The following is a 17,668-nucleotide window of genomic DNA, read 5'->3' on the forward strand; positions in this document are numbered from 1 at the left end:
AGCGAGAGTGCAATTTTTAAAACGAAAAGTAATCTAGCTATAGATTTAGTATTTGTTCAAAGACTCAGGTTAATTGATTTTCATGATGATTTTGAACAAAACAGGGGAGGTAGTGTGAAAAATCTAACAGTTCACAAGTGCAAACTTATACTTTTAATTAATTACTTTTAATATGTTTTGTTTGCATCGGTTGAAATCGGAGTTTAATAAGGAGGTATTTGTGTGTGTGTGTGTAACCTCTAGCGTTTTTGTAAAATTTTTGGTACAACTTTCCATTATCATCTTGATGTATCTTGGAGCTGGGCGGATTCTTTGGATAGTGAGAACCCCAGTTCTACTTGCTGTTATAGATACTAGGCACATTTTAAGTAGATAATCTGTAATTAACATACATTTCATCAATTTTTATATATATTTTTTTAGGAGGCATATATTATTATTTGGTATATTTATTAATTATAAAATAACTTAAAATTTTAACAATTTGAGCAATAATAAATCTTAATGATTAAGTTAGTTAATAAATTGTTCGGTTTTTATAAGATCTGTTACATTTTTTTTTAAGTAGGTATACATATTTGTTTCATTTTTTATGTTTGTTTGTAAGTTGTTATAAAGCTGCAATCCTCGGTACATAACTGAGTTTTTTATTCAGGTTTTATAAAACCAAGTTAACAAATTTTCTTTTTCAAAGCTTCAAATAGGTATAACTTCTGTCTACAACTTGAAAATTATTTTTTACTTGCAATATCAAGTTTATGCATTCGTAAAAAAAAAGTTGAGATAATAATCAGACATGACAATACTATGATAAGGAATGCAAAAAAGTGGGTCCCAGAAGTCCGTCTGTCTGTCTGTAAGGAATTACAGCCTAAACGGTATGTAGGTCTCGGCATGAAGCTTTTGGTATGAACCATTTTTAAAGAATATCCATAGGGATTTTTGGAATTATTTTTTTTTTTACCAAAAATAAAATTTCGGTTTTGGATTCTTAAAAAAAAATTGAAAAATTCAAATTTTCGAAAACGAAGTTTTTTTTGAAATTTTGGCTCTAAAGATTTTGATTTTTTTTTCTATAAATGCATCTTTATATAACAAATTAAACTGCATACTTTTTTTGGAGCTCAATTTGATTTCGGATGTTGTTTTATTGCCAAATTTCTATGTAAAAGTAAAAGCACTAGCTCTCTTAATTTCCTCAAGCTGATATTTTTTTCTCCGTTTTTTTTTTTCATGTGTTTTCCGTGCGCAATAGTGTGACACATAAAAGTACAGTTGCAATAGCTAGAGCTTCTCAATATATTTACATGACATTAATAAAACGGTAATAGTAAGTAGTAGTGTAATAAAATATGTATACTACGAAAATTTGGAAAGTTACCGTTAAAGTTGTCGTGTTCAATTCACACTTCAAAATGGTATCACATTTCTGCAAATATTACACGAATACCTAATTTTTCATTACTTGTACTCTTTTTTTTTAAGATTAAAGTAGTTTAAGTAATACTCAGAAAAGTAATTGTAAGTAGCCTGCGTTTGAGCAAACAACACTATTTTTAAGGCCATTTCTATTGGATATTTTTATGAAATAAGAATTGGTTTTTAGATTAAAAATAATACTGGGTTGTAAGTTTAGGTAGTATAACTTAAAATATATCAGCTATTCATAGTTAAAATTATGATCTACCGAAAAAGTTATTTGGGTTTCTGTGATACTGTCTTTCACTTCCTCATTCGCGCATTCTGTAATAGAAAAATATGATACAAGTAACTCACCTCCGCCATAGAGCATTTTTGGTTTTTTGGTAATAGCCACAGAATATTTACCGTTGTAATGAAGACGAGTTAGAGTAGATGCCACTTTCACTTGAGATAGTTGCTTTCATGTCGATGAATCTTAACTGGAACCTCCACTAGATATTTCAATTTAAGAAGATTCGATGTTAGAAAATTTAAATAATATACACACAAAATATTGGACTCCATTTAGTATAATCTTTATTAAAATATATGTTAACAAAAAATCTATTCAATATTATAATGCCCGTCGTACACCTAGCGTTCAACGCACTCAACGCAAATTTAACAAATTAATTATAAAAAACGATGCCACTATACGTATACTTTTTAATTAATTCGTTTAGCAGCTATATCCAACTGTCTAAAACTCGTTGTTAGAATATAATTGAAAGCACCATCAATTAGAATTTAAGGTTTCAAATTTGCGTTGAATGCGTTGAGCGCTAGGTGTACGACGGGCATAAAAATACCGACGTCTAACTTTTTTTATTTTTTACAAATAAGCTTGCCAAAATTTAAGCAAATGACTACCAATGAGTCTGAAAATGCCGAACAAGCTTGTTTTTTTCTCTAATTTCACATCCACTTGTAAAAATTATTCTATCTGTAAAATTTTCTAGAGGTTCAATGGCATATGCAAAAAACGTTTCCAACACCATCAACTCATCATATAATTCTCTCCAATCAACTCTTATCGTTAGCGCACAAGTTTCCAATAGCCAAAAGAATGTCAACGGCAAACTACGCTTTAGCTCATTTGCCTGTGTCTCATTTAATTCCTGAGCTTTTCCAATCAAAAGCCAACAATCAAAATTGGAAATTTTAAGTTTTGTTTCCGTCGTTGTCGTCGTAGTAGTCGAGGCATTGCAAAAACTTTCTTGATGACTCTGCTCCATGTCATGATCTTCATCATCACTTAGATCAGCAAATAAATTTACTCTATCCAAATAACGCCGCGGTTGTTCAAAACGAATATTTCCTGGTTCCATATTATCCTCTTCAAAAAATTTCAAATTATTATCAATTGCCGAAAATTCATTCTTTAATACATAACACATGTCTTTTTCATTATCAGCATCTTTGGCTTTTTTATTCATTGCAGACCACACCTTTTTAGTGTATTTCTCTTCACACACCGTAAAAATACTATCGGCCGGTTTATCAGCTTGTAATTTAACATTCCATGGTGTTTTATCATCAGTGAAATTAATCTTATGAGAACATCTTGCCGAGTATGTCACCAAAGGATTTCGAAACATGCCTATATAATTTATTTTTGATGTACAAGCAACTCGTTCTACAACAAGCTTTTTATCGCATTTGGAGAAAGTTTCTTTTAATATTTTAGGCTTAAGAAATGGAATAAGAGAACGTTTCGAATGATCTAAATGTAAAATTTGAGGAAAAGTTGAATTAACTTTTGGATCTAGTTTCAAGCGTTTTAAATAATTATGACATGGTGTAAAGGAAGGTGTAAAATTGAGTGTTTCTACATCATTGTTTTCTTTATCGCCAGCTGAGTTGAGAACGTGTTGAAAAATGGCGCTCATATTTCTTTGCTTTTTGACCATATCCTTGGACAAATTGATAGTTTCCTGAGACTTTTCTTCTAAATTTTGCAAGTACATTTCTCTCGAAGGAGTTTGTTTAAATTGCTTACAAATTGCTAAATTATGTTTACAAAGAACCACTTTCCTCAATTCCATAAATTCAACCCAATCATCCCATACAAAGAGCTCTTGAGAGCTTTCTAGATCCATTGTGGCCAATTCTGCATTGATTCTACGAGCTGAACGCGATAACTGCTTTTCTTTGCGTCCTTCGATTCCAAATAAGAGTTTCAATGTAAAAATAATATAGGCCATGGCACGACTTTCGTAGGGAGGCGATGTACCTCGACCAACCCAGTCCATTTTGGGTGGGTGTAAATTAATCAATCGTTCAATAAAATTATTAATTTCTTCCGGCAGACAGAGCTCGGTGGTGTATCGCTGGACAATTTTAAAAATATCAGGTGTTTTAAAGTAATTTAAGTTAATTGCTTTGCCGACTTGTGCACACTGCGCTCGTAATTGTGCGGCGGCAAATTCTGTACTCTTACTATATAAACGATAGATTGATAAAGCTTCTTTGCAAGATTCACTTGTGTCTGAAGGAAAGAATCGCTGAAGATTGGATGTGGATGTGTGACCTTCAGAAACAAATCTCAATAAATCAGTTAATTGAATGTCATCTTCGATTAGGTTAAGGGCAACTGCGAGGATAGCATATACTAATTTCAAACTTAACTCTTTAGTGCGATCTCTAAATTTAAGTTCCTTAAATTTAAGACTCATGTTGTGGCATTCGAGGGATTTATTGAAATCGGTTTCGTGTTTCTTTAAATGCGCTTGAGGGATCTTTTTTTTTAACTGCTTCCTTGCTGTTGATGAAAATTTTAATTGAATTGCGCGATTACTGGGTGCTGATCCGGATGAATTGAAACTTGTGTCAGTGTATGATGTTTGCGACATAAGTGATTGAGAACACATAGACTGGGACATGGATACTTCGTATTGCGATCGATCCAATTTTTTCTATAAATAATAATAAAACAAATTAAAGAGAAATTATAAACAAATACCAAAAATTAAACAACTATGTATATATTTTTAATAGGGCGATTAATATTGGTTCAAACTAAATGTAATGGAAGTTCCGGTAAAAAAATGTGTGTTATGAATGGCATTAAAAAAATGGCCAATAACAAACAAACCAATAAATATACAGCTTTGGCCAAAATTATGGGAACATTTCTAACTTACACTTAAATTATGAAAACATTTTGAGAGTTTGGTATATTTTTATAATTGTGCCCATGATTATGAAAGTGGACTAAGTCATTTTTGCATTGTTTGAAGAAAAACTTACATAATAATTTTCTTATAACGATTTAATTATATTTCTTTTATGAAATCACTAGACGAGCAATAAAGAAGTTTATTTACTGCGATTTTGCTTTCAAATAAACTTTACCCCTTAAATAATAATTATTTTTAGGCTAGATTTGATGTCATTTTTGGGAGTGACTTAGTCCACTTTCATAATTAAGGGCACAATTATTGTTATAATGCATATTTATTAAATGTGTGATTTTGTGAGTTAATAAAAAATATTTGTAATATTTTACAATAAGTTGGTTTCAAGGACTGAAGTAGTTGGTAAAAACCTCAAAAAACTTAGCTGTTTGTTGAAAAAAGTCAAGTTTTTAGTGGAAATTTTGCTTCTAAATTAATGTTGAAAGTTGATTGTATAATTTTAAGTAAATTATTTTTTCAAATGTATCTGCTGCGATAGAAAGTCTGTAGTGTGCGGAGGCTCTTAAAACTACTTTGAACTACTTTTTTAATAGATTAAAGTACTAAGCAGTAGATATGTAGATGTGCTCAAAGGAACGCAGCTCATATATCAATGGGAGAAGTGAAACACTCCACTGAAAACCATGACGATGTCATTTAAACAATGCGTAGTTGTTTTGAGTGATCGATTATTATATTTAAAGCTCTTAGGAATATTGATCAATGTTCTAAGCCCCGAAAAAAAAAATTAAATTGCAAATTCTTTATAAAACGACTGCAAGTGAAAAATTTTGTATTCTCCCTTATTTTACGTTCGGAACTTTGCTACGAGGGACTCTGTAATAGGGGTTATTAAAAACAGCTTGAACAAAATTGTTTATGTCCTTTAAAGATATCTAGCCACAAATATACCACAATATCTTAGAATGCTAAACAACAAAAAAAAACTAACCTAGAAACCCATTTCATGTGTTAAATCGGGAAAAGATTTAATTTAATAAAGCGCATACTTTTCTTTTATGATAATACAGATCAAAAGTCAGGCCTTGAAGTGGAATATAGAAACTGTAAGAAAGAAGCGAAGAAGAAGTGTTCCCAAATACAAGCAAAGAATAAGGAAGACCTGTATCGGGACCGGGAGATGGTTGAAATTTCTAAATTTCCATGACTGCTGGTGCTACGAAAAAACGCTTTTTATTACAGTTATTGATTACCTCTTTGAAAGCAAAGTGACGTACACAAAAGTGTATCAGTTATTTTTTGCTGAAAATGAAGCCATCATATTCGAATATTCGATATCCCTACAACAAGCGCTTGACGTGTGAGTTCACAACATCGGAAAATGTATAGAAATTATGAGTATTAGTCAACGGCAAGATGAAGATGCTTTGTATGACAGCAGGAGTTACAAAGCTTGATCGAATTTCAAATACGAAGGTCAGAGGAAGCCTACAAAATACCAACTTTCAAAAAGACCCTCAGTTGTTATGGGCATGTTGTTCAAAGGAAAGATCCTAAAAACCCCGTCAAAAAGCCAATATGAGATTACTTTGGTAAAAAAGGCCATTTTTTCATGTTAAAATTAAAAATTTAGGCTGAATTCATAAACGCATCACTGCTTTTGCATCACAATTTTTTGTATGGAAAGAAAATACAAAGCATCACGTTTGCACCAGAAATATTTTTGATGCAAATTTTGAGGCGTTGATGAACTCAGCCATAGCTAATTGTGAGGGAATTAAGGTGATGCATTTAAGATCTTTAAAATGTCAAATTTTAAAATGCAATTAAATTTATCAAAATTCCCAGATACCACTTTCATTAATAATAAAAATTATAAAAAACAAAAAATTAAAACAAAACTTAAGTATGAGTTAATATTTTTTATAGAAATTGTTTTACTATAATTTGATTTTTTAAGTGTTTAAAGCCTAGTACGCTGCTGAAGCGAAACTAAATTAAATTTGTTTTGTTTTTGCTTTAAAACTTATTTTCTGGTGTTTTTTCTTGAATTTTTGGATTTGTATTTTTATTATTTTTACGTTGCTATAATACCCGATCCGATGGTATTTTTTCAGCTGCGTATTAGGCTTAGAGTAGAAAAAAAAATTGAAACAACTGATTTATTTAAAACCTGATTTATTTATTTAGTTAATAAAATAAAATTAAAATAATGCTGTTTGGAGTTTGTGAATAATAACAAAATAAGAGGTTTCCATCCTCTTTCTAATTTAATCTTTAATTTTATCTTTCTAATTTTATCATTCTCATTTTTTTTTTCAAAAGTGGGATTATATCACTTTCAAAGAAAACGTCTCTTATCATACAACGTTCCACCAGTATTCAGTTGGACTCAAAAATGGAACACTTTAAAACCGTGAGGCTTGTCGCCGATTTCTGAGGTCAACCCGGCGAACCCCACAAGCGGATGAAAATATTTTAGTATTTCAATGGCCGTTAAACTACCTTTAGGAAACGTACAACGAATAAACATAGACGCAACAGTCCGTCTTCAACGTCAGAGGTTATATGAAACAGTGGAAAAACTTATCTCTGATAAAGCGTCCAAGAAAGTCTTGGTAGACTTTTAAATATAACAAACTACAAACATAAAAACATACTTACCAATCGTCTTTTCCATTCTCGCTTAGATCCAGAAGCATTGGATCCATTCTCTTTTCTTTCACGTTTTGCTTTCTGGCGATTCATGGCATGATTATAAAGAATAGCAGCATCCCTATAAGATTCAAATAGTTTTTTATAAAGTATGAATATGCAATTTTCTTAGACAAACCTTTTTTCATAACGTATTCCTAATTTAGGCAATTCAGGATGGCGTCGACTAAAAAACGCAACTTCTCTGTTCCTCAAAAATGCTGCCCATATTTGAAAAACCATTGGTTTGAGTTCATCTTTGGCTCCCAGCTCAATAAGTTCTTCAACCATTCCGCGAAGAATGTAATTATAACATTCCCAAGATGTGAGTTCAGCTAGAAAAGTAAAGAGTTGTATTATAAATGGTTCAGAATGTATTTTAACAAGTATTCACACGTTTATCTGTTCCCTTTTCTTTTATCTTAATTTGATGTTTATGTTTAACAGGACCATCAAAGTCCTCGGCTCTTTCCACTTCAATGTCGCGCACTTGTTCAGATTTTGTGCCGCATTCATTGCAATAGTAAAATCCTTCTTTGAGATGGAAATCTTTTTCACCGCATATTGTACAAGTTAAATTAGGTTGTTTATTCATTGTGGATTGTGCAAGAGAACACGATTATATTGTAATGATATGATTAGGTGTTGAATTTTTGATTTAATTTATGAAAAAAATATTTGCTAACAATCTTCATAGGAGCACGTGGGTATAAACAAAATAAGAACCATAGACAACTTATCACAGAGTTTAGGTTCGACGATTTTTCCAATGATGATTTTCTTTCCATTGGATTAGTTATCTATGGATGCGGCAAGAAAAAGAATAGATACCCTGTTTGTATGACCGATTTAAAGATCGAATTGAAACTGAATTGAAATTTCGATCCAGAGGTATATGCCTATACCACATCGAGGAATCGAATTGAAATAGAATCGAAAACACAATTTTTCTTTTAAATATATTTGCAGTAATAGACCGAGAGCCCAGAGCAGATTTTGGGAGTTTTTGGATAACCGAAAATGAGTCATATGTATGTGTAGGTAATAGCGTCCTGATGAAGAATTCGAAAGTCTGGCAGGTTTATTTCACGGCATTCTATGGTTTATGGGGAGTTGAAAAATGCATTTTTTCCGATTTTTGTGTCGAGTATATAACCACTTTAATTCATATAGAGCCGATAGAGGGTGATACCTTGATTGCAAAAAGTTCGGTCCCAGACGTTTTATTCGAGGCATTACCCCCGCCAGACGTCCTTGAAGATTCGCGAAATGGCGATTTTCATACAAAAGTCAGAATATTATTTTTTGCAAGATATATAACCGTCTGGTGGTACCTATTAAAAAATCATAACTACCCCCTGATAGAAAATAAATTAGTGCCAGACGTTTTAAATACGGCATTACCCCCGCCAGACGTCCTTGAAGAGTCGCGAAATGGCGATTTTCATACAAAAGTCAGAATATTATTTTTTACAAGATATATATCCGTCTGGTGGTACCTATTAAAAAATAACCACTAACCCTTGATAGAAAATAAATTAGTGCCAGACGTTTTAACCACGGCATTACCCCCGCCAGACGTCCTTGAAGAGTCGCGAAATGGCGATTTTCATACAAAAGTCAGAATATTATTTTTTGCAAGATATATAACCGTCTGGTGGTACCTATTAAAAAATCACCACTACCCCCTGACATAAAATCAATTAGTGCCAGACGTTTTAACCACGGCATTACCCCCGCCAGACGTCCTTGAAAAGTCCTGAAATAGCGATTTTCATACAAAAGTCAGAATATTATTTTTTGCAAGATATACAGGGTGTCCCATAGTCACCGCCCCAAACGAAAACCATGGATTCCTGAGGTCATTTTAAGTCGAAAAACTTAAGAGGTAATTTTCTCGTTTTCGTCCCGTTTTCGAGTTACCACGGTTTTTATGATTTTTGTTCTCTTTTTCCTTATCTAGCTATATCTTTGCCAAACTACGTTTGATTTGAAAATTTTTTTTTACAACCAATCAAAAATTTATTACAGTTTTAGTTTGTCTCAAAACTTTTTTTTCTGCGGACAACCGTTTCTCCACAATTTGGCATCAAACACAATTTTCTTCGTTTTTTAAGTTGGTTTTTACACTTTCATATCATTTAAGTCAAAAAAACACGTTAATGAGTATTAATTTTTTGTGCTTTTTATTAAAACCCAGTTTATTTTCATAAAAAAAATAAGTTTTATTTCATAAAAAAGGCTACTGAAAGTAATTAAAAAAAAAATAAACAAACTGAGTAAATTAAAAAAAAAAATAATTTTTAAATAAAAAATTAATTTAAATGAATTAAAAACTTTTTCTGAACTATTGTGGTTAAGAAAAGAACAAATAAATAAAGCTCAGAAAAAGTTTTAATTCATTTAAATTAATTTTGTATTTAAAAATTATTTTTTTTTTTAATTCACTCAGTTTGTTTATTTTTTTTAATTAATTTCAGTAGCCTTTTTTATGAAATAAAACTTATTTTTTTATGAAAATAAAATGGGCTTTAATAAAAAGCACAAAAAATTAATACTCATTAACGTGTTTTTTTTGACTTAAATGATATGAAAGTGTAAAAAACAACTTAAAAAACGAAGAAAATTGTGTTTGATGCAAAATTGTGGAGAAACGGTTGTCCGCAGAAAAAAAAGTTTTGAGACAAACTAAAACTGTAATAAATTCTTGATTGGTTGTAAAAAAAATTTTTCAAATCAAACGTAGTTTGGCAAAGATAAAGCCAGATAAGGGAAAAGAGAACAAAAATCATAAAAACCGTGGTAACTCGAAAACGGGACGAAAACGAGAAAATTACCTCATAAGTTTTTCAACTTAAAATGACCTCAGGAATCCATGGTTTTCGTTTGGGGCGGTGACTGTGGGACACCCTGTATAACCGTCTGGTGGTACCTATTAAAAAATCACCACTACCCCCTGATATAAAATAAATTAGTGCCAGACGTTTTAACCACGGCATTACCCCCGCCAGACGTCCTTGAAGAGTCGCGAAATGGCGATTTTCATACAAAAGTTAGAATATTATTTTTTACAAGATATATAACCGTCTGGTGGTACCTATTAAAAAATAACCACTAACCCTTGATAGAAAATAAATTAGTGCCAGACGTTTTAACCACGGCATTACCCCCGCCAGACGTCCTTGAAGAGTCGCGAAATGGCGATTTTCATACAAAAGTCAGAATATTATTTTTTGCAAGATATATAACCGTCTGGTGGTACCTATTAAAAAATCACCACTACCCCCTGATATAAAATCAATTAGTGCCAGACGTTTTAACCACGGCATTACCCCCGCCAGACGTCCTTGAAAAGTCCTGAAATAGCGATTTTCATACAAAAGTCAGAATATTATTTTTTGCAAGATATATAACCGTCTGGTGGTACCTATTAAAAAATCACCACTACCCCCTGATATAAAATAAATTAGTGCCAGACGTTTTAACCACGGCATTACCCCCGCCAGACGTCCTTGAAGAGTCGCGAAATGGCGATTTTCATACAAAAGTCAGAATATTATTTTTTGCAAGATATATAACCGTCTGGTGGTACCAATTAAAAAATCATAACTACCCCCTGATAGAAAATAAATTAGTGCCAGACGTTTTAAATACGGCATTACCCCCGCCAGACGTCCTTGAAGATTCGCGAAATGGCGATTTTCATACAAAAGTCAGAATATTATTTTTTGCAAGATATATAACCGTCTGGTGGTACCAATTAAAAAATCATAACTACCCCCTGATAGAAAATAAATTAGTGCCAGACGTTTTAAATACGGCATTACCCCCGCCAGACGTCCTTGAAGAGTCGCGAAATGGCGATTTTCATACAAAAGTTAGAATATTATTTTTTACAAGATATATAACCGTCTGGTGGTACCTATTAAAAAATAACCACTAACCCTTGATAGAAAATAAATTAGTGCCAGACGTTTTAACCACGGCATTACCCCCGCCAGACGTCCTTGAAGAGTCCTGAAATAGGATAATACCGTGGTTAAAACGTTTGGCACTAATTTATTTTATATCAGGGGGTAGTGGTGATTTTTTAATAGGTACCACCAGACGGTTATATATCTTGTAAAAAATAATATTCTAACTTTTGTATGAAAATCGCCATTTCGCGACTCTTCAAGGACGTCTGGCGGGGGTAATGCCGTATTTAAAACGTCTGGCACTAATTTATTTTCTATCAGGGGGTAGTTATGATTTTTTAATTGGTACCACCAGACGGTTATATATCTTGCAAAAAATAATATTCTGACTTTTGTATGAAAATCGCCATTTCGCGAATCTTCAAGGACGTCTGGCGGGGGTAATGCCGCGAATAAAACGTCTGGGACCGAACTTTTTGCAATCAAGGTATCGCCCTCTATCGGCTCTATATGAATTAAAGTGGTTATATACTCGACACAAAAATCGGAAAAAATGCATTTTTCAACTCCCCATAAACCATAGAATGCCGTGAAATAAACCTGCCAGACTTTCGAATTCTTCATCAGGACGCTATTACCTACACATACATTTGACCCATTTTCGGTTATCCAAAAACTCCCAAAATCTGCTCTGGGCTCTTAGACTATAAAGCCTGGTACGCTGCTCGCGCTAAATTTTAGCTGAGATAAAATTCCCATACAAGTTATCGATAACTTGTATGGGATCCATTTTATCTCGGCTAAAAATTTTCGATAATTTGTATGGGAGCTAAAATTTAGCGCGAGCACCGTACCAGGCTTAAAATATATACCCCGTTTGTATGACCGATTTAAAGATCGAATTGAAACTGAATCGAAATTTCGATCCAGGTATATGGAAGTACCAGATCGAGGAATCGAATTGAAATAGAATCGAAAACACAATTTTTCTTTTAAATATATTTGCAGTAAAATAGAAAAATCTAACCAAAAACAAAGTGCAAGTAAAACTAGATATCATAATACATACATACAGTAAAATTTGCAAATAAGAAGACAATCACACACAATTTCCACCATAAATTATATCTCGAGTATTCAATTCGTTTGGTATATATGCATATTTTTGATTCGATTCAGCTTCCCGAGTCGGATCGGATCGACAAATCCGGATTCAATTCGATTCAGGTATATATAGACCTAAATCCTGATTCAATTCGGATTCAAATCGCCATACAAACGGGGTAATAAAAATCTAACCAAAAACAAAGTGCAAGTAAAACTAGATATCATAATACATACATACAGTGAATTTGCAAATAAGAAGACAATCACACACAATTTCCGACATAAATTATATCTCGAGTATTCAATTTGTTAGTCTGCTTCTACACGAAGACGCAAAAGTCAAGATTAAATGAAGAGTAAAGGCTTGGCCACACCGGAGGGTATGCGGTAGAGGTACGGGTAGCGGTAACGATATTTGTATGAAAAAATTCCACATCTGAACGTTGATATGTCAGTTTGGAATTTTTTTCATACAAGTACCGTTACCTCTACCCGTACCGCTACCGCATACCCTCCGGTGTGGCCAAGCCTTAAAGGCTTGGCCACACCGGAGGGTACGCGGTAGCGGTACGGGTAGCGGCAACGATATTTGTATTAAAAAAATTCCACACCCGAACGTTGATGTGTCAGTTTGGAATTTTTTCCATACAAATACCCGTACCGTTACCTGTACCTCTACCGCGTACCCTCCGGTGTGGCCAAGCCTTAAAGGCTTGGCCACACCGAAGGGTACATGCGGTAGCGGTACGGGTACTTGTAAAGGCTTGGCCACACCGGAGGGTACGCGGTAGAGGTACAGGTAACGGTACGGGTATTTGTATGGAAAAAATTCCAAACTGACACATCAACGTTCGGGTGTGGAATTTTTTTAATACAAATATCGTTGCCGCTACCCGTACCGCTACCGCGTACCCTCCGGTGTGGCCAAGCCTTAAGGCTTGGCCACACCGGAGGGTATGCGGTAGCGGTACGGGTAGAGGTAACGGTACTTGTATGAAAAAAATTCCAAACTGACATATCAACGTTCAGATGTGGAATTTTTTTCATACAAATATCGTTACCGCTACCCGTACCTCTACCGCATACCCTCCGGTGTGGCCAAGCCTTTAAGGCTTGGCCACATTGGAGGGTATGCGGTAGCGGTACGGGTAGCGGTGAGGGTACTTGTATGAACAAAATTCCAAACTGACACATCAACGTTCAGGTGTGGAATTTTTTTAGTACAAATATCGTTACCGCTATACCGCATACCCTCCGGTGTGGCCAAGCCTGTATGAAAAAAATTCCAAACTGACACTTCAACGTTCAGATGTTCAATTTTGTTCATACAATTACCCGTACCGCTACCAAACAAAAATTTTCAACCTTGAAGCCTGGTACGCTGCTCGCGCTAAATTTTAGCTCCCATACAAATTATCGAAAAATTTTAGCCGAGATAAAATGGATCCCATACAAGTTATCGATAACTTGTATGGGAATTTTATCTCAGCTAAAATTTAGCGCGAGCAGCGTACCAGGCTTGACTGCAAAAAAAAACACTTTAGGTCGTTGACGATGATTTTGCTTTCGTCGGGTTCCTTAATAAAATGCACAGAGCAAAGTCAGAGAGCATTGATTTTTTTTATTTGTATTAACCATTTTAAATTGTTTTTAACATTCTTTAATTTTAATTTTAAATTCAAACTCCTTTTAGGGAATAATTTCATACGCCTTCACCCCATACCCTAGATAAATTATTACCATGGTACTGAGCTCACGATCTTATTAATAATTCATATCTGGTCAAATCAATCTTAAAATGGCTCTAAGCAAGCTCTAAACGCGGTGAATGGCGTTTAAGTTAAGCAATCGTTAAGCAACGTTGCTTAAATGTGAAAATTTTTTTATAGGGGTATTCACGATCTGGTGCAACAGGCCGAGTAAAAATGTAAAATTTTATTTTTTTACAATTGATCGTGAACGCCCCTTTTCTTATCTATAGTAAACATTGAAGCATGAATGAAATCCATGATGTTTTTTTTTTTTAACAGGGTTGTTCCTCCACTGTTGCTACTTCTTTTTTTTCCATTTTTTATAATTTAATTCTTTGTTTTGTGCGGGTTAATTAATTTTCACAAATTATTTTGCATCAAAAGAAACTAAATTGCGGGACATGAGTACCGACAAGCCGACAACCATAATAAACAGAATAAAAAAGACAAACTGTTTATCATGGGCGACGCGACGGCCGTCACTCACCGGTGGGCTGCCATCTGTCAAAAATAATTTTACTCTATTGTATTTTTATTTTGCAATAGGTCTAGGGTATAGCAAAAGTGCAAGACTGTTGTAAAATTTTAATCCGTATATTTTGTTGTTGTAGTGTTGTAAGATTTTACACTTTTGCACTTTTGCAATGATACAAGACCAGTTGCATCGGATCGTGAATACCCCTTATATTTTGTTGTTGTAGTGTTGTAAGATTTTACACTTTTGCACTTTTACAATGATACAAGACCAGTTGCATCGGATCGTGAATACCCCTTATAAATACACATTTTGTACTTAAAAGCTATTTAGAGTTTGTTTAACGTTAAACAACATTTAAGATTATTTTATAAATATGGCTAAAACTGTTTATCATGCCTAGTAGGCAGCTGACAAATTAATGTCAACTAACTTTGAAGTCGAAATTTTTACACTACGTCGAAGGGGAAATTTTAACTAATTTTTTAGTTGTTTTCAGCCAATCAGAACGAGTCGACTACGTTGTCACTAGATTCGTGAATGCGCCCAATACCCCTAAAGAAAATACAAAAATTGATTTTAAAAAATCCCGAATTTTCATTGTTGACTTTGGAGATTTTTTATAGTCCCTGAATGCATTCAAAATCCAAAACAATACCAATGTATACAAAACCTTAAAATGTCATATAAAAAAAAAAAAAAAACGTCAAGAGTTGTCATCACAAAACGTCAACTTTACCCCTCTTCTCTCCACCCAAAAAAAAAAAAATATAGATTTGTGTGACTCACTTTATTCTTCTGCCGTTTTTAAAAAAGTATACAACACACAACTTTCCCAACAAATAATTATTTAATTAATTATTAATTTTTCTTTTTCTTCTAGAAATAATAATCTATTAATTTCAAGTCAAGTTTAATAAGAAAATTTGTCAAAATATCCGATAAAGGTATTGAAAAGAGTATTATTACAAAAAAAACATCATCAGTTTTAATGATAACATCTATTTTTTCTAGAGTTCTCCCTTTCTTCGTGAGTGAGTGGTTTGGTGTGTACGTAGGCGAAAAGTTCTATCGACTTTTTCTCTCGGCAAAGACGAACACGAACAAGAAACCAAAAAACTGCGCCCTCCTCGTAAAAAAAAAGAGTTAAATGTTTGCGTGATTTGTGACGAGGTGAAAAAAGGTTTATTATCGTCAAAAAAAGAACAAAAAAAGAAATCACAAAAAGGACAAAAGAAAACAAAAAAGTCCTCAGAAAACGAAATAATTTATTAAAAAAATCTAGAAGAAGAAAAAAAACCACTCAAAAAATGTCTTCATCCGGTGACTTTGGTAATCCCTTGAGAAAATTTAAATTGGTTTTCCTCGGCGAACAAAGTGTAGGCAAAACTTCCCTCATCACCCGTTTTATGTATGACAGCTTCGACAACACTTACCAAGCAACCATTGGCATCGATTTTCTATCGAAAACCATGTACTTGGAAGATCGAACGGTTCGTCTCCAGCTCTGGGACACTGCCGGCCAGGAGCGCTTTCGATCCCTCATTCCATCTTACATTCGTGATTCCACTGTAGCTGTTGTCGTTTATGATATAACAAATGCGAATTCGTTCCATCAAACCTCCAAGTGGATTGACGATGTCCGCACCGAACGCGGCAGCGACGTCATTATCATGTTGGTAGGCAACAAGACTGACTTGTCGGATAAGCGACAAGTCTCCACCGAAGAGGGCGAACGCAAAGCAAAAGAGCTAAACGTGATGTTTATTGAGACTAGCGCTAAAGCTGGTTATAATGTAAAGCAGTTATTTAGAAGAGTTGCTGCTGCTCTGCCTGGTATGGATTCTATGGATAATAAACCTCCTGAAGATATGCAGGAGGTTGTACTTAAAGATTCCCCACATGAAACAAAAGATCCAGAAGGAGGCTGCGCTTGCTAAACATTACGAAAATAAAAAAACATTGCTAGTATTCTTATTCTTTTTACTTTTTTATATATTTAAATATATGTTCGCTTGATAAACAAAACAACCAACAACAAAAAAAAAAAAAACATTAAAATTCAATTAAATTTTAAGCACATTTAAGGAGCAAATAAAGATAATTCATGAAAAACGGAAAAATTCAAAGATAAAAAAGTATTATACCGTAAAAAAAATTAATGCTCTTAAACATAAGATTGTGTTTGTATTTTATGTTCTTTTTACACTAACACATATGAACATAATTTCTCGTCCTTGGTTCAGAAGAGATGGACAGTAATTGTACACATATATTTGTGATCCTCCTCCTCTTATTTTATTTGTACTTAATTTTATATAGAATTTCTTTCTGCTCCCAAAGGTGATAAATGTTTGAGATGTGAAACAGCATTAGTAGCAGTAAAATTTCAATTTTATTCCTGATGGACTAGGTATCAATGCAGCGCCGAGACCTGCGACTAAATAGGAAACTCTCGTTTAACCTAATTTTTTTTTTTTTTTTTGATAGATAATAAACTTTTTTCCTAAAATGTCTTACCTAAGTAAAAGACAACTTTCATCGATAGTGGGTGGCTCAGCTTTTTTTTGTTTAGTAACTTTCTTCTATTATATGGATCAATGAGTAATAGATTGTTACTTCATATACAAAATTAAGTAATTGGGTTTAGGTAGAGGTAGATTTTGAAAGCAAAAAATCATGACTTGGCGAAAATATTCAAATACACCCTAGTTCGATTGAATATGACAACGAAATTGTTTATCGAACCACCGTCTGCTAAAAGGCCTTACTTTTTTTTTGTGGATATGAATTGACAATACATTTTTTTTTTTATTCAGAGTTCATTAATACTAAAGTAAGTAACAATTTCTGTTTTTAAAGATTCAAATACTTAAGTACATAATAACAACTAGACGAAAGAGCTGAGTTATTTCACAAATATATACATACAAATTTATCTTAAAAAAACCGGGATCCAAATAAAATACATATAGGAAATTTAATTTACAACTTCTATTGCCACACAAACCGACATACATATTTCCAAAAACTATATCAAAGATTGTGTACCAAATTTGAATTTCGCAAGTGCGAAAAATTAGGTATTAAAGTTTTCGACAAACCCGCTACCTATCGCTATGACGT

General features: G+C 33.4%; 2 protein-coding genes across 2 annotated transcripts; one reads left to right on the forward strand and one right to left on the reverse strand.

Annotated features, from left to right (window-relative positions):
* Positions 1-1,973: 1,973 nt before the first annotated feature.
* Positions 1,974-7,935, reverse strand: LOC129916536 (TATA box-binding protein-associated factor RNA polymerase I subunit B). Its single transcript, XM_055996538.1, has 4 exons — positions 7,689-7,935; positions 7,432-7,627; positions 7,263-7,374; positions 1,974-4,376 (listed from the first exon to the last, which is right to left on the reverse strand). The coding sequence occupies exons 1-4, from the start codon at positions 7,885-7,887 to the stop codon at positions 2,328-2,330; spliced, it is 2,556 nt and encodes an 851-aa protein (XP_055852513.1). The 5' UTR covers positions 7,888-7,935; the 3' UTR covers positions 1,974-2,327.
* Positions 7,936-15,287: 7,352 nt separating this feature from the next.
* Positions 15,288-16,719, forward strand: LOC129916092 (ras-related protein Rab6). The gene is made up of 3 exons (XM_055995874.1): positions 15,288-15,357; positions 15,426-15,489; positions 15,557-16,719. Exon 3 carries the CDS (start codon positions 15,853-15,855, stop codon positions 16,480-16,482), a length of 630 nt encoding a protein of 209 aa, XP_055851849.1. The 5' UTR covers positions 15,288-15,357; positions 15,426-15,489; positions 15,557-15,852; the 3' UTR covers positions 16,483-16,719.
* The last annotated feature ends 949 nt before the right edge of the window (positions 16,720-17,668 follow it).

The sequence above is a fragment of the Episyrphus balteatus genome, chromosome 3, assembly GCF_945859705.1.
Source record: "Episyrphus balteatus chromosome 3, idEpiBalt1.1, whole genome shotgun sequence".
NCBI lineage: Eukaryota > Metazoa > Arthropoda > Insecta > Diptera > Syrphidae > Episyrphus > Episyrphus balteatus.